Source organism: Myodes glareolus, chromosome 4 (genome assembly GCF_982192425.1).
Source record: "Myodes glareolus chromosome 4, mMyoGla1.1, whole genome shotgun sequence".
Lineage (NCBI taxonomy): Eukaryota > Metazoa > Chordata > Mammalia > Rodentia > Cricetidae > Myodes > Myodes glareolus.
Window position 1 is genome coordinate 71,384,247 of NC_142029.1, and position 22,237 is coordinate 71,406,483.

Consider the following 22,237-nt stretch of genomic DNA (forward strand, 5'->3'; position numbering starts at 1 on the left):
TGATCCTGTGGCACCCAGTTCAGATCATGCCCCCAGGCAAGAAAGCACCATTGGGTCCTGCATCTGACCCAGCTGCCTGTACAAACAGGGCAATTCCCTTGTTCTCTAAATGCCTAGCCAGCTTATGCCCCAAGCATACTCATGATGGTTCTCAGCAGAGGGATGTTTTTCTAAAGATAAATTCTTATAGAAGGTCACAATCCCAAATTTGGATGCGTTTTGTCGAAATAGAAGGTAAAATCTCCTCTAAGTAGACAGATGTGTGGCTATTTACCAGCTAAGCAGCCCTAATCCAAAAATCCTAAATCCTAAATCAGAAACTTTTTGAGCACTGGCATGATGCTCAAAACACTTAAGATATGGGGTTTCTGCCTTTTGATTAATAAGAATTCTCAACTACTAATGTCTGCGCAAACAGTTCAAATCCCCACCTCCACCCCCGCCAGGAAACACATCAGGTACCAAGCATTTCACTTAAGGGATATTCAACCTGTGCAATATATGACTGTAAAAATACATTTGTCTGCACGTGGGTTATGACTGGACACATTCTCTAGTGTCTGGCCTGTGTACCATGTGTACTTCTTGCAGTCTCAAAAGTTCTGACTTCCAAACCTATTGGGCCCCAGGAGCTTGGGGTCCTGGGCATGACTTTCTGAGTTCCCCACACCCACATCCATTTGTCCATTGGCTCACTGGCTCCTATACTTTTGAGGATGGGAAAGGGGCATCTGTTCAGCCCCGACAAAAGAGGAATTGCTTACCACACACTTGCTCAACTGAACTGAGATGATCCAAGATGAGTTCAGAGAAATGGAATGGTCCTCCACTCAAGCAGTACGGCCTGGGGAGTTTCTGAGACAGACAGAGCTCTTATTCCTTATGAAGGATGCCCAGCTCAGTATTAATGGGAAACATCCACAAAAGGCCTCACCTCTAGAACTTCTGGGTCCTGATCCACAGGCCAAAGTCACCAGAGTGAAGTCACCGAGAAACAGGTAGGAGGAACATCAATGAAGAGAAACAGACGGCCCTAACTCTGCCTCCGGGGGAATAAAAGACTAAGGAGACAGACACACAGACAAACAGAAGTAATCCTGCTATGACAATTGCATTCAGTTTTGCAGCCAGCAGAGGACTCAGGATGGAATTGTTAGAGCAGCTAAGAGAATAAAAGACCATGATGCGGTGTCACAAGCCCATGGAAGAACTTCTCTGTGGCTCCCAAGCCCATCTGGGAAGCTGGGTCCATAGCAGACAGGAGCAGCGCAGGATGGGAAGGGTTGGCTGTGAGGCATGTAGTTCATAGGGGTCAATCCAGGTGCTACTGAACGCAGGTCCTTGTCCCTGGCCAGGTAGCTCTAGATGAGCCACTCAGGTGCTAGCATCCCAGTTTCACAGGGCTGGGGAGCCACTGTGCAGAAAAATCCGGGGATGACTCAATTCTTGGCACAAGCTCGCTTCAAGGTGAATCCGGAGAGCAGAGGTGTCTCCTTGTTCCTATACACACACCACTCTGGGAACACATCAAGAGGCCCCACCTGTCCTGCAATCAGACAGCAGCTGCCTCTGTTTACTCTGAAACAGTCTCCTTCAGCACCAAAACTTTCAGGGATACCCTCATTCAGGTCTCCATGGTGATTTGGCGGGCTGGATGAATAGGACTTGCTAGGTGAGCCCAGGAAGGAAGTCTCTGAGGGATGAGGAGTACAGCTCTAGGCACTATCGTGCTCCACAGCCTGCTTCCAGAACCCCTCCCTTCCCTAATAGTCACAAAGCACTTCGAAAGGAGCAACACTGTTCCCCGGGGCCTCCCGTGAGCTAGGCATCCAGCTGGTGAGCACACTGCCACTGAGAGCAAGGCGTGAATCTACGATCACAAGAACGGGGAAAAGTTGCTGGGAGTTCACACCAGGTCATGTGCTGCTCCGAGTGTGCTAAACTCCCCCGTTCTCACACACTCCCCACCAACCTTCGGGAGGGAGACTGCGAGGCACACCCATTTACATAGAATTTTGATTATTCTCCCGTGAAGACTTGAAGGAATAGGGCATGAGCCCAAAACGTGGCAGAACCAGGGTTAGAAGCCCGGGGCATTCAGGTGGCCCTGAGTGTGAGTGCTGGTGTCTAGTGACCTTCATATCTGACCATCAGCTATGCCTGCTGTAAATTCTTTCAAAGACACATGTTGAGTAGCTGCTTCACCCCACTGTCCCCCAATGGTCAGGCGCAAGCCTGTGCTTGGACTATTGCGCCATCTACCTGGATCTCAGTCTCTGTTCACCTATAGGACAGTCTAAGGCTTTCCCTGGACTTTCACTTGACCCTGATACGACCCCGACATGACCCCTGTCTGAGCCACTCACTCTCTGACACACCTTTCAGGACAACCCAAGACTTAAGTCACTTTTAAAGAATGTGTGTTCCTTCACTTCTTCGCCGAGAACACCGGGAGCCTCAGTTTCTTCATCTGTGAAGCGAGAGGGCCGGACCAGATCATTTCTGAGCACTGACACTAGGTGTGTTTCCGAGTCCATGCTGTGCACCCCGAAGTGGTGAACTCTGACAGCAGAGCAAGGTGTGTTTGAGGACTGACTCATCACATTTGCATCATACCTTTCTCTTCTAGCTTCTTCCTACCCTGGTGTGTGTGTGTGTGTGTGTGTGTGTGTGTGTGTGTGTGTGTGTGCGCACGCGCACGTGCATGCATGCGCCCACACATGCTTATGGAGGCCAGACATCAACCTTGGGTCTTGTTTCTCAGGCACCATCCATCCTGTTCTGCTTTGTTTGGAGACAATGTCTCGTACTGGGCTAGAATTCAGTAAGTAGTCTAAGCTGGCCAGTGAGCCTAGGGTATCTACTTCTCTCACCTCCAAAGCACTGAGATTTACAGGGATAGCGAGCTTTACCTCCTGGACCATCTCCTCAGGCTCTTTGAACTGATCTTGGGGCACGCTGGCCCTCAATTATCAGAAGCCTCCCTGAATCACTGGAAATCATAACCACCAGAGCCTTCAAGAAGCCTAGAAAGAGTGGACAGAAAGAACCCCATGCCAGGTACTCTGGAGCCTTCCGAGGTCCTGGTTCCCTGGTGTGCCTTCTGGGTTTCAAAGAAGAGACAGTATGGACGGCGGATGGTACGCTTGGCCTCACAGAGACAAGCAGAGGTGAAGGGTTGACAGGGAGGCCCCTGCTTCGAGCTCTACAGTAAATTAAGCCTCAAACTGGCTCTGGCAGCGGCAGGAACGGTGCCTACGGGTATTTGGGTGGTAAAGGGTGGTGCTTAGCTCAGCTCTAATGCATGCGCCACAGGAGACAGGGTGATCTATGGAGCGGAGGACATGGACGCCTGACACGTTTTAGAATCTCCTTGCAAAAGGAAGGCTGTGATGGAGATAAGACAGAGCAGAGAGGAGGAAGGGCAGAGTGGGAGGGAAATGGCCTAATGGGTCGTGTCCATTTCTCTCACTTCAGATCTGTGAACCATGCAGGGGGAGTTAGCAAATCAAACATCTAGAAGCCTGAGGCGAGGGTGGTAAAAGGGCAGCGGTGGGGGGAGTCCCGTGAGTGCCGAAGGAAGCTTTGGAAGTGACCCTCACTCTAACTCAACCCACTGTATGAAAATCTGCCTGTTTGAACCAGACCGAATGGGGGTTGATTTTTCTCCTCGTATCCTCTCCGTTTCCAGGTTGGCTGTTAATTAGTGCTCTGTGTGATAGTTTCCATCTCTAAGCCTCATGTGCAGCGAACAGATGAGGGGGCGACCTCTAGATTCCAGCATCTTCACCTCCGTTACACTTCCTCATCTTTGATTCTCAAAATAACCTCTGCTTCCCTGGACTGGCTGACCCACCCTGAATGTGATTCATTAAGTGTGGTGTGTACAGTGCTTTTTTGAAAAGCTCCTATTACCGCAGTAAGACGAAACAGCCCTGTTGGATCACTGAAGTCCCAACTTCAATCACAGCCTTGACTTTGCACAACCAAAAACATCACCAGCAATCTCTTTAATCTCCTCGAAGCACGGTCCCTGGCCACAGGGTGATAGGTGAGGGGTAGGGAGAGTTGCCCAAGGCCTTGGATCCATGCAAATGTCTTAAATTAGCAAGGAAAATCAGACCTAGACCAGTAGCCCAGGGAAAACCCGGACTGTGGCATGGAGCAGCAGCTGGCATAAGGTGACCCGTCGCCCCTTGCAAAGGCTCAAAGCTGTCAGAAGCATCAAGTGCAGAAAACTGGAAGGAGAATGGGAATGCCCAATTATGAGGGATGCTGACATTAAGCAGTCACTTGAGAAGAGTCTGGGAAAGAATGTAGCCCTCAGGGATAGCTGAGGTTTGAAATGCAGGATAGAAGAGACGATGGGGAAGGCTGGAGGAAAACTGCTCCGCTAAGACAGGAGGGAAAATAGCCCAACAGCAAAAGCTACAGCTGTCACTTGCGGAAGAGCAGTGTGCGCACCCACCAAGGGGCGTGTGTCACCTACACTGCTGTGACATGGAACACTTGGATGAGACAACATGACTAGCACTTGACAAATAAGCAAACCCGAGGCATAAGGATGGCTATACAGCCTTTCCACACCACAATCTAATTTTCAGATTCACGATCCAACTGCCACATCACTTAGACCTCTTCCCAAGTAGGGATCAGTGTGGCTAGTCCTCCCCATCCAGGGATCGTGTTCCTTCTACCTATCTTTTGCCAGCACTGCCACTGATACCCACCAGTGAGCCTGTTCACTTTGCTTTAGTCCACCACACAAGCCCACCATTCACCTATTCCCTTACCTGAGGATAGAAAAAATTAGGCTGGGGCCTTTCAAAGAACTGTCTGGTGACATTTAAACCCTACTCTGGTGGTATACTCTGACTTCAGATGAAAGACACTTGGGGTAGAAAGATCCAGAAGGCATCTGAAGCATGCCTCAAACACACTGAGATATAAAAGCTGAACCGAAGGCCACTTGCTAATAAAATACTTGGTGCCTAAAAAGGGGGCATTAAAAAGATGCTGAAAGCCCTGCAATGAAGAATAAAGATATCAATTTCCTTTCTTCCCTGATTCATCTGGCTTAATATTTTAGATGCACTGACTTTTCCAAGGCAAGCTGCGTGGGTCATTGGGAGAGGAAATTTCTTCCCGCCAATGACGCCATCCACAATGGGCAGATATGCACTCAGTCCTGCTGGGGAGGCCCCGAAGAACTGACGGGAAGGAGGGGTGAGTTGGTTTTCAAAGAACGGACTGCAGAGCTATAAAGAAATCCAGACCCTTTTCTGAGTCCTGGGAGAAGAAACTCATAAGATTAAAAAACTTATAAGAATTTGTTCTGGGTATTTCTATTTTATTTGGAAGATCTTGAACAATCTATCTGATTTTTATTATGCAAGAAATTAATCTTGACGTCTTCTTGGACATTTTTTCTGCTCCCTGATAAATTCTTGTTGGGTAGAATCAGGTGCAATAGGCTCTTGTTAGATGTTTATTTACTAATTGAATGAATAAATGAATGTTTTCATACTGGATCTACCACACCCTGTTCTAGAGGAACGTGTGTCAGTAGCTCCTTTTAGCCTCAATGGCTCTATCTGTAGAGTATAAACAACTCTCATTCACATCTAGTGGACCAGGAGAGGACACTGTCCCCAAGGGTAGTCAATATCTGTTTGTAGTCTGGCAAATATCCGCAGCATGTGAGACTGGCCACAAAGCAAGAGGAACAGACCTAATCAGATCTTCCACTTTGGGAATCCAGAGAAACAAATACTAAGTAGGATGTCTATTTCACATTCCTCCCCTCAAGAATCAGAGACACGATCAAAGAAGGAGCAGAAAGACTATGAGCGTCGGAAGTCAGGAAGGACCAGAGCAAAACTGCATCCTTTGGACACGGCAAGACAGCTGCAGCCACGAATGCACAACTGCTGTGAGCGACTGTATAAGACTTGTGTAAGAACAAGTCACCCAACATAACAGCATGGAGGGAGGGGGTGCTTTCAGCAGTTGACAGTGCTCAGGGAAGGAGTGTCAGTTTTCTTCAGAAGTGTGGTCCCTGATAGGTTGGCCATGCTCCAGATAATAGCCTTACATCCTTGCTATAGGAGCAGCACATACTGGATTCAGTATGTTATTTATGAGCAAAAGACATGAAATTGGGAGAGGTGGGGTGCCATGGATACAGAAAGACTTAGGGAGAAGGTTACAGGGATGAGCATGATCAAAGTACAATGTATGTCTGTGTGAAATTCTCAAAAAAAAAATAATAAATAGATTTAAAAAACAGTATTGGGGAGGCTGACACTGTGTGCTCTGAAGGGACTGTAGGTCCCATGACTCCAGAGGTCCCATCAATCTTGTTTCCAACACTACTTCCAAAGCAAAGCATCCTGAATCATAGGAGGAAACACTCGATAAAATCTCCAGAGTGAAGAATCAGAGGGCATCATCCTGGACAGCCATTATGAGACAGGTCCATGATGGATGATCTAGGAAAACCAGCCAGCTAGGGAAGAGCCTGGGCCCAGCCGTACAAAGATGTTAAAGACGTAATGAGAGCAGAAGAGAGACAAAGAAACACACACACACACAAGATGGGGGAGAGAGAGGAAAGACAGAGAATGGAAGCGAGAGCGAGAGCGAGAGAGCGAGAGAGCGAGAGAGCGAGAGAGAGAGAGAGAGAGAGAGAGAGAGAGAGAGAGAGATAGATGTTGGTGGTTTTGGGGGCCACAGCCTGCCTCCCCCATTAACTTTAATGAGAAACTATTTCCTTTCTGTAGTCCTAACATCCCAGGCTAGAGCAATAGAGTGTCACTGCATCCTCATTGGAAAGACCCTCTGACAGACATGAATAGTTGCACGACTTGTTCTTCTCTTTCATTTATTTGGGTTTGGGTTTGGGTTTGGGTTTGGGAAAAGAAGAAAAGGGGACTCTCCAAAGTCTTGTGGAACTAATGTCAATCGTCTGTTTGAGATGAGCATCCCTTGCTACAGTTTGGATTCAAAGGACTCAGGATGAAGGCCTGGTTGTCACATGGTGGTGCTATTGGGATGTAGTGGAAACTTTAGGAGGTGGGGCCTAGTGGAAGGGAGTGAGGTCAATGGGAATGAGTCCTTAAAGGGGTATTGGGACCCTTATCCCCTCTCTTCCTATCTTCTCTTGCTTCCTGCCTACTGTGAAGTGGGTAACTCTAACACAGGACTCCACCATGACGCTCTGTATGTCCAAAACCCCACAACAATGGGGCAGGCCAGTCATGGACTCAGACCTCAGAAACTGTGCAGCCAAACAGTTTTTCTCTTTTTAAGTTGGTGTCTCAAGTACTTTCTCACAGAGCAGAGAGTTGACTAACAGCTCTTTGCTTTCCTTCTATACTGGAGCTGTTCATTTCCAGCTTAGCTACAAGACAGGGGCTCACTCAGGGGAGCAACACCAGACAGAGGATCGTAAGAGAGGTGCAGTGGATTTGCACAGGTAGCTCTGTGCTCAGGGAAATTATCCCACACCCTGAGCACCACCTTCTGTTCTGAAAGAGAAGAAATAGTGTGCAAATCTCACACTAGCAGCATCCAGCACCCGGGACCCACCCCGTGCGCTAGGAGTAAGCTGAGTGTCACCTTACAATTCACGGAGGATTCTCCTAAATTTTAACTAATGTGAGACTCATAACAATGTGCGAGACTTGCCAAGCAGAGCCTAGCACCCCCATTTTACTGATGAAGAAACTGAGGTACAGGTAGGCTAAATATCTTAGTGGAAGAAAGTGTCCATGCTCCATTCCAAGTCACAGCAGCTTCCTGCATTTCTGTCTCAGCACAAGAACACAGGACAGAGCCAGGTGGAGTGACTTACAACGGCAGAGCCAGTACTCAGGAGACCGAAGCAAGAGAATCGCTGTGAGTTTGAAGCTAGCCTGGACTACTTACTGAGTTCTAGACCAGCCTGGGATGCAGAGTGAGAGCCTATCTCAAAGTGAAGCACTACTAGGGAAGGAAACACTACTAGGGAAAGTAGGGGGAAGGAGAAGGGAGGAAAGGAGGAGAGAAGGAGGGGGGAAGGAAGGAAGAAGGCAATCCGAAGGGTAATGGATAAGCTACCATTCTTTCGCAATATCCACAAAACTTTCTTCAAGTATTTGTAAAGAAAATGTTCAGGAGATGAATGAATCAACATGTGAATGAATGAATGAGTGGATGGATGGATGGATGGATGGATGAATTACTTAGTGAATTAATATCCTAGCTAACTCATTCACAACAAAACTTGGGAATATCATCTGGGCTGAGGTTCCCACAGACCTTCCTCATAGATAACTCTTTCCCTCCCCTGGAAACATCTGTGTCAAGAGGCCTGGCACTAGGCACACACCCACCACCATCGGCCTCTGCCAGCCTGTTCATTCCACGTACTGGTTTCTGCAGTTTCGTACTCGCTGTCTCTGAGAAGCTCAAAGATGTCCACTTCGACCTTGGCCTTGCCCAGTCTCTCTGGTGCGCGGTTGATGCGGTTCTTGGCCAGGGTGATGGAGAGCCGTTCCCCTCTGCTGCACTCCATGGGGTCATCCAAGATAGCAGCTGTGGGTAGGTAACCACACGGAGACAGTTGGTACATCACCCACCACCATTACCCCTCTTCCATCTCCATCCTCCCCAAACTGCCATCTTCCCAAATCCCTCTCTACCTCGACATCCGCAGAACCCTCCAGAGTAAGTTCACTGCTTGCTTTAGTCCCCAGTCATGGCATAGCAGTGAATTCTAATGGGCGATGCGCCTGAGGGACAATGCAATACCACAGCCAGCCACCAGGGGTCCTACCTGTCTGAGGTCCCTGGGCCCCAGTGCAAAAATACCCTGAGAGACTTATCCAAGTACACACAGAAAGGCATATGCGTGCTACCCTTTTGAAAATGGAATTCTAAGTACACAGGGGGACTCCCCCAGGAAAGAAGGCTCTGCATTTGTGTAGGGCAGCTGTGGGGGCAGGGAAGCAGATGCCAGTACTGCAGAATGCTGGCACGCCAGTCTCTGGTGCCATGAGCTAGGTCCCCCAAGGCGAGCTATGCAACTTCTCTGAAGTCTTTTCTTTACTCAACACTGGCATCGTCAAGAAAACCCACTGGTTGGTATAGGGATTCAGCTGAGGTAGCGGAGGTCGGTGACCCACCCTCTGGGTTTAACCAGTGTGACAGTTGGCGTGGGTGACCTGGAGAAAGGTACGGTATGAGTAGCTGCCCTGCCTCTGGATGTAATATGAAGGAACACACAGGGAATTGGGTTGTAGTGCCAGGTCCACCCATATGAACTAAAGGATCTGTTTTCTTACTTGAAAGAAGTGGAGGAAAGCTATTCTTTGGGCTACTGTGCTCAATACACGAGATGGGGCATACTCGATGCAGCCTTACACCTAGCAGGCACTCAGTGCTGGCTGCTGAGATTCTGAGTTCTCTTCCCAGGGGAACCGAAATGCTGACACACAACACAGAGATTTTGTCGTAAACATTTACGGCAGTTATTTATGAGTAATAATCCACAAAGGCTAAAAGGTGGAAACAATCCATATGCCCATCAACCGAGGGACAAGGAGAAGGATGCTTTCCTATTGCAGTGGATTGTTGCTGGGAAATAAGAGGAATAAAGTTATTTCCGCATGTGACAACATGGACGAGCCTTAAGAACATTACACCAAGTGAAAGAAGCCAGACACAAAACACAACCTCTCGGATGGGTCCATTAATACAAGAAAGTCTAGACAAAGTGAATCGGTGGGGACAGAGCTCAGAGTAGCAGCTGCCTTGGGTTAGGAAACAACAGCGACTATAGTAAAAGTCACAGAACTGTATATTCTAGGCGGGTGAGTTATGCAGGATATGAATTTTACCTCACTAAAGCAATTATAAAAAAAAGGAAAGAATATCAAGCTTATCTTTCAGAGGCTGAAGGAAACACAAGGCCTATCACAACAGATTCTTCTGCCACAAATGAATATGGACTTGGTATCTGCTAGCTTTCTGCTGGGATAAGATCCCCGAGGTAATCTCCCTAGGCCTTCATGGCCCAGGCTCCATGCTGTCGTTTCCTCCTTCACTGATATACATACAATCAACATCGCACAAAGGAAATACCAGACACAGCACAGGATGCGATAAAGCATTTTTTCCTGACGGTGGATTTATTTATATGCATGCTCTCCGTGAGCAATGTAAACTCAATTTCACATTCACAATGTAGGCTCAAGCATGGGGCCTGTGAAGGTGAAGTCCCAACGCCTGGGCGATGAAGTAGACACATTAACTAGAAATGCACACATTCCCAGTCACCTGCAGAACTGTAACTGAGAAGGCTTAAAAGCCCTGCCAAGGTAACCTGTGACACATGTCCACATTCCTCGTGAATGGGGCAACTCGGGAATGTTCTGGCTTCAGTCAGTGTTCATGTTACGGTCCCATTGCACAGGTTCAGGAAGCAAGACTCAGAATGAAACAGCTCTACAGGAAGCAGAGATGGAGAGAGTCACACTGTGTCACACTGGGATGACAACTTGAGACCGTAAGGATGCAGGTATAGAGAGGAAGGATCCACAAGTGATGTCCCTTGATGGACACATGATGTGCCCTCTAAAAGCAGACCCATGCCAGTGGTGACCACCACAACTTCACATGTGTTGGTTACGGATATCAGGCCCTGTGTAAGATTTGATGCTGTAAAATGTTTTATGCTGAAAATACGCGGCAGCCGTTATGCTGGCCCTAGAGCACAGGGATGACATCTAGAAGAGCAGAACTGGCAGTCCGTCCAGCAGGGTCACGGCAGGAGACCCTGGATCCGAGAGAGGTCTGTGTTTGTGTACTCAGCAACAATGGTGTGTTTAGCAGACATGGCAGCATCTCATTCTCAGCTCCGTAGGATTAGTGTCGTCACTTCACAGAGATGAGAAGGGGGTTTCTGATGAGCCCAGTGACTCGCCCACATTTTCAGAGCTGGCTAGTGATAGAGGAGGACAAGGTCTTAGGTTGACCTGACCTCAGACACCAAATCTGACCTCTCAGGACTTGGGCTCAAGAGAGGGTGTATCAGGGAAGGATCCTGCATCTTATGGTCACTTTAAAGGCAGTGTCACCAAGGCAAATCAATGCTGAGATACTAAGAGTGACAGACTGGATTCTCGACCTCTGAAAACCACCCACGTAACCTTTACGCTTTCCTGAACCTATCACCTACTCACACCCTGATGAGATTTTCCAACTAGAGGCAGCCATCCTTAGTTTCTTGAGTCTCACTGTTAACTCGACTAGATATTTTATAAATTACTTGCAATAAATTAATCACTAAAATAATCTCCTAGGAAATGCTGTAGGGTTTAGATCTGAAGTATATCCTAGAGGCTGGGTCAACTAGGAGCTATTGGAACTTCAAAGGGTGGGCCATAGTGAAGGAAGTCAGACCACTGAATGGTAATGATTCTGCCTCCCCACCACACACACTTCCTGGTCACCTGAACAGAGTGGCTTTCTCTTGTCACATACTTCTACCAGGATCTAGAGCCTCACCATGGTCCCTAAAGCAAAAGAGCCAAGTAATCAAGCTCTGAAACCTCTGATGCCACGAGCCCGAGAAACCTTTCCTCCTTTAAGCTGATTGACCTCAGGGATTTTGTCACAGTGAAGAAAGCTAACACGAAATCTGTATTCTTCGTGAACATGGGAACTTAGGGCCATCTGCCACGGGTGCTTATGTTACAGCCTCCCTGGCTTTGCCATGGCTGCATCGGTGTGCAAACGGCACAAATGCAGTGTATTATAAGAGGCAACACACACCCAAGGGTCTGTTCCAGATCCGACTGCTTTCATCCTCTCCTCTCCTCTCCTCTCCTCTCCTCTCCTCTCCTCTCCTCTCCTCTCCTCTCCTCTCCTCTCCTCTCCTCTCCTCTCCCCTCCCCTCCCTTCCCCTCCCCTCCCCTCTCCTCTCTACGTCTTTTCGAAAAAGACACCCCTAATGTGTGTGCCGTGGGTTTCATTACGTCTCTTTTGCTGCCCCCCTTCCCAGTATATTTTTAAAGTACAGACTCCCGATGTGACAATATTTGGAAGGAGGGCCTTCGGAAGCTAACTGAAGTTAAATGAGGTTGCCAGGATGGGGCCCTGAACTCACGGTTAGTGCCCCTCTCGGAAGAAAGAACAGGGAGTTCACTCACTTGTTCTCTCCTATGAGAAGACACAGTGAGAAGATGGCCAGGAAGGGAGGCCTTGCTAGGAATGGCCTTGGACATTGCAGAGAACACTGAGAAATAAAAGATCTGTTTAAGCCACTTAGCTTGCAACCTCACTGTATAGCATCCTAAACTGATTAAGGCAGTATGTTAATACAAATGCAGATGTACGAGCCCCTACCCAACTGCGTCACATGCTGTCCATCCAACATCCAGAGCATCATCTAACGTGCCGAGTCAGAGGAATAGCAGACAATAGGAAGGAATACGGAATCTGACGCTGGGCCCTCTTCTTTCCTTCCCTGTGAGGCACTCAGAGGTATTGGACAAGAACTTGTCAAATCCTGTTCCCCATGCCCACTCCCACGCCATCCTGAGCACCACATGTCACTGAGATCTTGGTTCTTGATGGTGATTAATTTCTGACAGGGAAGAGGCTTAAAGATGTGGTTGGTTGGTTTGTATCAAACACATTGGAACCAGGATAATTAGCTTGAAAATAGGAATCGAATTCTAGGGTTATGGATGCCAAAGACAAGGTGGCGACTCGGGCTCTCCCAGAATGCTGAAGGAACATGTCACCGAAGGGCAGTTACCAAACAGCACACTTGTTCTTCAGAAGCCCCAGGAGAGGGGCCAGATGGGCGGAAGAGAGCAGTGTGCTCGAGACTTAATGTTCAGCGGATGCTCCTGGACCACACTGGGTCCCTCTGGCCCAGCTACTAGGCTAGGCCAGAATGTTTAGAGTTCCCAGCTGCTGCCAAATGAGGAACAGTATGAGCCAGCACATCCTGTGGCCCTGGGGACCGCTCTGCACAGAAGTCAACTAGTAGCCACAGTAAGGCTAAGATGTCTGGGCTGCAGTGAGGGCAGGGTTGCAATGGAGAGGCATGCGTAGGGGCTAAAGGTCTTCACCTTTCTCTAGCCTTGACGATCCAATGCCTAGCTTCTTCTGGCCCAGCAGGATTCACCAACCTTCTTTTTGTCAAGAAACGCTTTGCATTCACATAAAGCCTCTCCCTCAAATACCAAGCATTCTGTTCTCTGCTGAGCTCTCTCCCCATCTGGGTCTGAGGTCCCTGACGATGGGAAGACAGCCTGTTGACAGTGTGTGTCCTGATCCCAAGTTCTCCTCCCCACTCTCGCTCCAGTGAGTGACTGCTTTGGACAGGATGGATTTCTTTGGGTTGATGGGTGTGGCCCAGCCCATTAAAGCACTGGCTAGCTCAGCTCTAGTGTGACCAGGCCTATGCAGAAGTAGATGTACAGCTACTGATTTGTTTTTTATTACAGCCTGAAGGATGAATGGTCTCCCAAAGCATTGCGAATTGCCTTTGGCCATCATTGTCAGGCATCCTCTTGCTACTGGAGCATGATCACCCACCTGTTGTCACCTCTGCCTTTGTTGACACTGTTCCTTACCCCTCTTTCCACATCTGGGATCTCCTCCCTCCAGGCTCACCTCTTTCAGAAAGTCCCTCCAACTCCCAGGTCCTAGTATCCTCTTCCATAGATTTCCTGAGAACCCCACCAGCCCCACCCCATTGGCAGAGACTTGCTTACCCTCCTGTATCTGTGTGTACCCTCAGATGCTGGTGCATTAAATACCCAGATAATTCTTGTTCCTGCCTGCCTGATTTCCCCAGCTTACTCCCTTCCTTTGAGCTCTATGAATTTGTCCTGTTGTCTATCTGTGGCCTCTCCTTTTTCTCTTAGGCAGTCAGCTCTTTGAGGGTATCGGCTGGCTGGACCTGATTCATCTTAGTAAATGAGTGAATCTGGACACACAGTGGTCAGGAACAAATGGCTATTCGGTGTCTAAGCAGTGCAGGACCACCTGGCTCTTTATTCTCAGCAGCAACTACAGCAAATATTGGTGATGTGGCAACACCAGATGACGCCAGGATTGAAGACAACTCCTGCGCATCGGGATGCATGGTGGAGAACCCAGTGCTACATCTACTCAGCAGCATCCATCCAAGGATGGCAGCATCAGCCCAGGGATGGCAGCATCCTGCTCTCTGTTCACCTGTGGGAACTGGAGCAGGACTTGCCTTCCCTTCATGCATTATTGGAAGCTCAGGAGTGACCCCTTAAGTATGGATGTCAGCTACCTTAATCTCTAAAACTCCACCAAAGGCCTGCTACAGAAGATTCTAGGCACCAATAGCTCCTTTCTTTAAGGGGGGAATAAAGAAGTTTTACTGGTGAACCTTTATAGGCCATATCTATAACACTGCCAATGGCTTTTGGCCCAACCTGTTATGACCCTGTGCTAACAAGAAAAAGAGATGGGCTGAGCCCTGGGGAACTGGTTACCTTGGCTTCCCAGCTGCTGGCCTGCAGTTCTCGTTTCCCAGATAAGGCTACAGCCCGTCATTCATCTCTCATCAGGTCTGTCTTTATAGTGCCTTCCATTCGCTTGTGCCCACTCATCTCCTCCACTGAAAGAATCTCCCTCCCTCCACGGGAGCTGTCAGACCTTTATCCTCACCTAGATTGCCGCTTCCAGGAGAGAATTCATCCCCAGACCGGTCTCCCCACACCCCGCTCTGCCTGCCCTGTACACCCCTTTTGCTCTTGTCTTCAGTGTCTTGAAGACCAGGCTGCCTCTCTGTGCTCAGACAGTAACAACATCCAAACAGATGGAACTTCCTGAGACCAGATGGGCCCTGTGCCACGCCGGCCCTGTAAACAAGCACAATGGGCTCCCGGTTTGGTGAGTGGAAAGCCAAAACTCACAGCCAACATGCAAAGGAGTGAAGGGGGACTTCTAATGCCTGCAGAGAGGAGAGTGTAGCCCTCCCCCCCCCCAATACTTCTACAATACTGACAGCTCCCCTGAGAAAGGGGAGAACCCACCTGCAGTGTAAGCCTGGCTTATTGGGTGATTCTTCAGAGTCTGTTGACTTCAGCCCTAAGTCCCCCCACCCACCCATTGCAAGTCACCTTCTGTCCTCTGCCTCACTCAGAAAGCACCCAACACCAAGGCCAGCAAGCATCACTGCAAAATTAGTGGTTACTTCTGATTCCTTGTCTAATTACGTCACTAGTCAGCGTCATTGTTGATGATCACCAGGTGCTACTCTGAGAACATCAAATGTACGATCTCATTTAGTCCCCATGCAACCCGCAGCTTATTATTTGGTTTTAGAGGCAAGTTAAGTGAGAAGGGGTAGGTTAAGCAGCTTGCCCAAGATTGCATGGCTTCTCGCAGCCCCTGGGTCCATTTGCGGCAGCACCCTTGCTGCAGGTTGCTCCTGAGCTAGGGTTCTTGGCAGCCAAACCCTGCTGCTATTTTTCCTCAATTGAGGTCTTCAACTTCACTGGTTCCTAGGAAGAGACTCTCCAAGGATGCTACTAATTCTCGGGCCATTGCTACAGGAGGTGGCCTCTGTTCCTGTCATCCTTTAATATGGATGGATCCCCAGGGTCTCTGCAAAGCCCTTTTTCTGCCTTATTTACAGGAGCTTCAGAAGTGATGGTTTTTGTTTCCAGCCACCTCCCTGGGGACGCAACATGTACGCACAACAGTCAGTTGTCACCTCCAGACAAATGTCTAAAGGACATCTCACACTTATCAAGACCCAAACTAAGAGTCTGGCAAGATGGCTCAGTGGGTAGAGCTCCTGTCACACAGACCTGATCACCCGAGGTTGATAAGCAAACCCGCATTTCTTAGTTAGGTTCCTATTTCTGCGATAAGACACGTGGCCAAGGCAATTTATAAAAGAGTTTAATTGGTTTATGGTTCCAGGGGGTTAGAGCTTGTGAGGGTAGCGGGAAGATTTGAGGGACAGCTGAAAGCTTACATCTTCATCCGTAGGCAGAAGGCAGAGAACACACTGGGAATGGCACTGGTCTTTTGAAACCTCAAAACCTACTCCCAGTGACACACCTCCTCCATCAAGGCCATGCCTCCTAATCCTTCCCAAACAGTTCTACTGACTGACCACCAAATCTTCAAACATATGAGTGTATAGGGCCATTCTTGTTCAAACCCCCACACCTCATAAAGGTAGGAGGTGAGAATCAATGCCAAAAAGGTGTCCTCTGACCTACACACACACACACACACACACACACACACACACACATACACACACACGCACGCACACACACACACTGATACTAAGTTGAGCCATTTCCTCCCTTTGAGATTAGCAAAGGACAACATTAGCTTCCAAGATATCACACCCTTGCATTTCCTCCCCTCCAAACAACCACCCCAACCACGTCTGCTTCTGCCTCCTCAGCATTCTCTTGTTGGTTCTCCTAATGATACTGTCTGCTTCTTCTCAACTACCCGGGAGGGTGGAGCTTTGGATCAACTGGGTCTTGGGGCTATGTGCCTACAATCCTAGCTAGTCAGGAAGCCGAGACAGGAGGATTAGAAGTTCAAGGCCAGACTGAGCCACTTATCCAGACCCAGTCTCAAAATAAAGATGAAAACAAAAGTAAAAACTGACTTGGAGTGTACTTTAGTGAAATGACACTTGCCGGGCATATGCGCCACCTTGGGTTCCATCTGTGGGGCTCCGTGACACAGCAGATGAGACCTGCCCCTTAGACTCTGCTTCCCTACCCATCCCACTCTAGCGCATATAGTGAAATGCTGACAACATATCATGGGTGCATGTGCACATGCACACATACCCAGAGGCATACATGTGACTACCCATGCATATATGAACACAAATATGAACATGCAAACACACTTGGTGCTGCTATGTGCCTGCACTCCTTTGCCCTCCCCCCACCTGCTCTGTTCTCTTATCTTTGCTTGCTGGTTCTGTACACTTAGGACAACGCCTCCAGGAAGCCTTACCCTGAACGCCAAGATGAACCAAGCACCATAGCCCTGTATTTCCCAAGAAACCCATGCCTCTTGCAGTGCATTTCAGCCAAGGCCTCCGTCATTCACTTCTACTCATCAGCTCACTCTAACCCAGCACGTAGTACCTCGCCTGGCAAAGGTATACCCTTCATAAATATTTGAGCCAAATTAACCTTGACTCTGGGGAGATTCCAAGCCAGCTTTTATTAAGATCATCACTCTGCTCCATACATCTGTGGGAAAAAATGGTTTTTTGACAAAGGCCCAGTGAAGAATAGTACCACACTGTGTTGAGTCAAAATAGTGGGATCTTCACACAATAAAAGGAGATAAGAGCTTCAAACTGCCATGTGCCAAAATGAACACAAACTGAGATGTAGACATAAAGGTAAACCCCGAGACTGTGAATGTCTCTAAGAAAATCTACATGATCCCAAGTCAGATAAAGACTTAGATACAATCCATGAAGTAAAACCTCGGTAAGTTAGGTTTCATTGAAGTTGTACATGCCTGTTGCTCCAAAGATGCCATGAACACAAAGACGAGGCAAGCCGCGGCCTGGAAGAAAAGGTGTGCGGAACCTACCCTAGGCAGAGGACTTGCATCCAGAAAACATGAGGGCTTTCAAGACTCCAGTAATAATAAAGCTACGCAAATTTTAAGCCAAATAAAAAGAATTTGAGAGACCCTTCACAGAGAAGTGGTATGGGTGAGTATAACATATACTCAGCGCTAACAGTGACCAGGGAAATGCAAATTAAAACCATAATGAGCTACTAATGAAAACGTTTTTGAATGCCTGAAATTAAAAGGCTTGACCATACTAAGTGTTGGTAAGGATACAGAGAAACTGAAATTTCCATTCGCCCATCTCCCCTAGCTCCCACCATGAGCTTAGCTGTGTTACCCAAGACTGGGTACAATCTTCAGTTTTCCTGTTCTTCACTATATATTTCCCCTACAGAACCTACTGGATTGGGGAGACAGCTCAGTTGGGAACATGTTTGCCTTACAAGTCAGGGGTCCAAGAACATCCCCAGAACACACGTAAAGAAGCAGGACATAGTGGTCCATGCTTGCAATCCCAATGCCAGGAAAGTAGAGACAGGCACATCCCTGGGGCTCCCTGCTCAGCTAGCCTACCTACCTTACTCAATGAATTTCAGACCAGTGAGAGATTCTGTCTCAGTAGCAAGGTGGATGGGGCCTGAGGAACAAAAATCCAAAGTTGTTGCCTGGCCTCCACAGGCACACATGTCCATGCACACCCCTGAGTGCACACAGACATGCATACATACAGGGAGAGATAGCTTACTAATTCTCAAATCGGTTCTCAACTTTCAGCCCCTGGGTTGCCATGTAGACTTAAGTTCTCAACCACACAGTAGGCATTTGTTTCTGGCTGCTATTACCAAATATTCCCTTGGGGCTTATTGCAAATTCTGTGCCCCAAATGGTACCCATTATCTTTATATACAATTGGGGGTGCACTCTTGCTCCTCAGACTCAATTAATAGTAGCACAGTTGCTCACACGCACATGTTTGGCAGAGATGCCTGCACTCTCCCCACCCTTTGGCCTCACCATCTGTTCAATGACTGAGGTCAGGAGGGAACCCGCTTCCCACTGCTGTCAGTTCCTGCTGTCAATCCTCTTTCTGTCCTCCAAATTCTCCTAATCTGCCTCAGTCTCCCTCATACCAGCACAGATCCCCAAGCCTTAAAGCCCTGTGTAGTCTGGTTCTAGTGTACCTTTCCAGGGTCATGTTCTTAATTCTATGGTCCCTTAGCTGCTTCTAGATCATCCTTACTGAACATGAAACAGGTCATGTGATTTTGTCTTGTGTTTGCAGTTTTATTGTTATTGTCTGTTTGTTTGTGTGTGTGTTTTGGTCCAGGTTACCTCCCTCTTCCCTTTGGAAAGCCCTTGACCTTTCTGTGACTGCATCCACATCTCAACAGAACTGCACCTTACTCTCTCACAGCTTCCCACCTTACCCCGGCGAGTCATGAAGAGCTCCAGCTGAATGGAGTCCCTACTTCTCAGATCCCCCAAAGCATTTGTGATCTGAATTGTCCGTTCAGTACTTCACCATGAACTTTGTGATACTGAAAGTTAAGCATTCATTCAGTCCTGCATCAAAAATCTGTTCGTCGACTTTCTTAGTCAGGGTGATGTATACAGAGGACGGGATGCTTCTCATTCCTACGTGTCCAGAGGAAGACAAAGTTACATAAGCAAATGGCCACAAGCTAACAAGACAAGTGAGGAAAAAAAAAACATATCCGGCTCCAACTAGGAAGCAGGTATTCATGTACCAGAAAATCTAAGTGGCTACTGACTACCTAAGTGGCTACTGACTATCCTTGTGGCTAAGACGACTTAAGTGGCTACTTACTCTCAGGCTTCCCAGAACGGACAGCTGTGAAAGAGGCTAGTGAGTTTCAGACAGGCAGAGAAGCAATGTGCCAGCTATGGAACTCTCCAAAGCTTAAGGAAGTTTGGGGTGCCTGGTCAGAGAGGTTTGGGAGGAGGGCACATGAAGAATGTCACAGCATGCAAACCGTTATAGAGACTCACTAGGAGGCTGGAAATGGTGCCCACGATGCTGAGAAACAGCCCAAGGACTTTAAACAGGTCATGACATGGCAAAGTTTGGATTTCAGGGCAGTTGCTCTTATAGGTATACTGGAGAGGGTGGAAATATGATCTGAAAAGATCAGGCAGGGTGCTATTTTAAAATCTGGCAGAGAGAAATGAGGCCAGTAGTGAGGGTCAGGCTAGGAGAGACAAAAACATTGGTTAGCCTCCCGAGTTCAGGAGAGCGAGGACTGACTTTGGGCTTGGAAATGTTGGGACAGATTCAACTGACATGGATGAGCTGGAATCAGAAAGAGTCTGTAGAGGTGACAGGAAATGAAGCAAGGTCTAGGCTTCTCTTCTAGTTAGACGAGGGCATCCCCAGGGACAGGATTACAAGGACCATTTGGGTTCAGCATGGATGGAGAATGATGGGAGGAGAAACAAGGCTTGAGACCTCAGAGAAGAAAATGCTTGGGGAGAGTTTGAAGGAAATTGAAGAGCAAAGTTCAGACCCGAGGACCTGAGGGGGCCAGGAGTCAGAAGAAATAAGGACCAATGATTTCCCACGAGACTTGGCAGCCTAGAGGTCTCTGGGGACTTTAGTGGAGTGACAGGAGTCATGCTTACACGGTAGCAGGTGGGACAGAAAGAGAGGGGAGACTAGAAAATAAAGCGTCTGTCGCAGGGCATTTGGGGGCTGTGCACACATACTTTACAAGGAAGAGATTTTTAAGCCAAGGTGACAAGAGGAGGTGACTGGGAGAAAAGCTGGTCACAGCAGAAGAAAGGGGCCTTTTTCTAAATAAACCCTGTGAAAAGGCAGACGGATAGATCCTGGAGAGAGACAAGGGACCCACCTGGGATGGCAGAAGGGACAGCTCCCCCTCCAAGATGGCAATGCATGGTGCCAACTCGGGGCCTTTCTCTTCTCCCTGTTACTAACCCACCACTCCAAGTTTCAGCTGGATGCATGGCTACCCAGTTCAGACGATACAATGCAGCCTGCCCCAAGCTTAGTTAGAGCTGAGCTGATTTAGAGATCACAGAGATAGATGATTGAGCAGGACATACAGATCACCCCTTGCTCTCCTCATCTCTCTCTTTTTTGCATGGAAGGCTATGGTGACAGAGGATCATACACAAACCGCAAGGTTGATAACAGCAACACTGCACACTACCTACATCCTTTAGCCACCATATACTCCCTACCTACACTTGAGTGACTGCATCTTTGGATTTCAGTCCTTCTGTGTCTCAGGCTCTATCCCAGCCCAGTGCTATTCAACAGGGAGAAAGAAAGAAAAAAAAAAAACAAGAAAGGCCACGCTTCTCTGTTAATGTTCTAGTGGGCACTTTGTAAAAGGTCAAAAGAAATGTATGAGATTATGAAATTAAATCACAAGTAGTATAATGCCAACATCCAATCAATACAAAAATCATTGAGATGTTTTATATTCTTGTTTTCATATCTAGTGTGTGTGTTACCCATCTCCAATCAGGCCGGCTCCACTTCAAGTGCAGAAGCAGATAGCTCAGACCCAGGACTAATAAACACTGCAGCACCTTAAGTATTTAGAGGGAGGGGAAGCTGCGAGAGACCGTGTGGGGCGGGGGGGGAGTTTCCATTTTCTTGGAGGAGAAGCAACATCTTCATCTTCTGCAAACCAGAATGGCAATGACAGGGTAGGTGGCCACAGGTGAGAACGGAGAGCAGCTGCTCTGTAAATGCTTTTCCGAGTGCCCTTGAAATGGGGAGATGCTGATGCGGCTCAGAGTGCAGAGCAAGGCAGGTGGAAGTCAGAGCTCTCAAGAGGAGCAACACATCGTTAAGGAGGCTGAGGGTATCATAGCAACGAAGAGGTGATGGCTTGGGGTCTTCCCACAGAATAGAGAGGAGTGTATCCCCAAGGGTTGGACCCAGCAGTTATGAGAGTGGGGGATATGTGGCTCGTGTGATGGATACCCAGACATGCAGAGACTCAGACATTGTGGGAGTGAGGGGGCCGAAGGAGATGGCAGGAGGCTGTTTTCAGAGAAAGAATCTAGAGGTGTGGCCTAGTGGTAGAGAAATTATCTGGCATGCACTACGTCCCCTAGTCTTTTCAAGAAAACCCGAGGGCCGGGATCCATCCCGGCCCTCAGTGAAGCGGTGATGGTGGTGTGGAATGGGAAGGAAGTCAGCGAAAGGGAAAAACACAGTGATCTCTTAGGCAATGGCACCAGAGCGATGGATGAGTACACAGTCGCTAAGGATGATGAGGATGGAGCACGGTAGATGAGAGGAGAATGGCAAATCCAGAGATCCAGCTCTACATGGCAGGGCAGGCACAAGTTAAGTGGGGAGTTCTATCAAAAACAACAGGGAGGATGGCTGGTGCATTACATTGGGGAGGTTGGAACATGCAGCTGCCACTCTCGGGCAGCAGCTGCCCCTGGAGATGGGAAGAGCGGTGCAGGGAATGAGTGTGATGGATGAGACACCTCAATGGGGGCTCTATGTGCCTGATGTCAGGGCGCAAGAACAACTCAGTTAGACAAGAGCCCAGGAATGGAGTGGAGTTGAGTCTGCAGGCAGGAAGCACTTAGGGAATGAAACTAGCACCCTGGC

The 22,237-nt window shown here is 48.3% G+C and overlaps 1 protein-coding gene across 3 annotated transcripts in view; it reads right to left on the bottom strand.

Moving 5' to 3' along the window:
* The window catches only part of Grik4 (glutamate ionotropic receptor kainate type subunit 4), a 424,337-nt gene that overhangs the window by 157,943 nt on the left and 244,157 nt on the right, over positions 1-22,237 (bottom strand). For all 3 annotated transcript variants that reach the window (XM_087905544.1, XM_087905543.1, XM_048417251.3), the window contains exon 4: positions 8,413-8,577. In XM_087905544.1, coding sequence (XP_087761670.1) covers positions 8,413-8,577 — 165 coding nt within the window. The remainder of the gene's footprint in view (positions 1-8,412; positions 8,578-22,237) is intronic.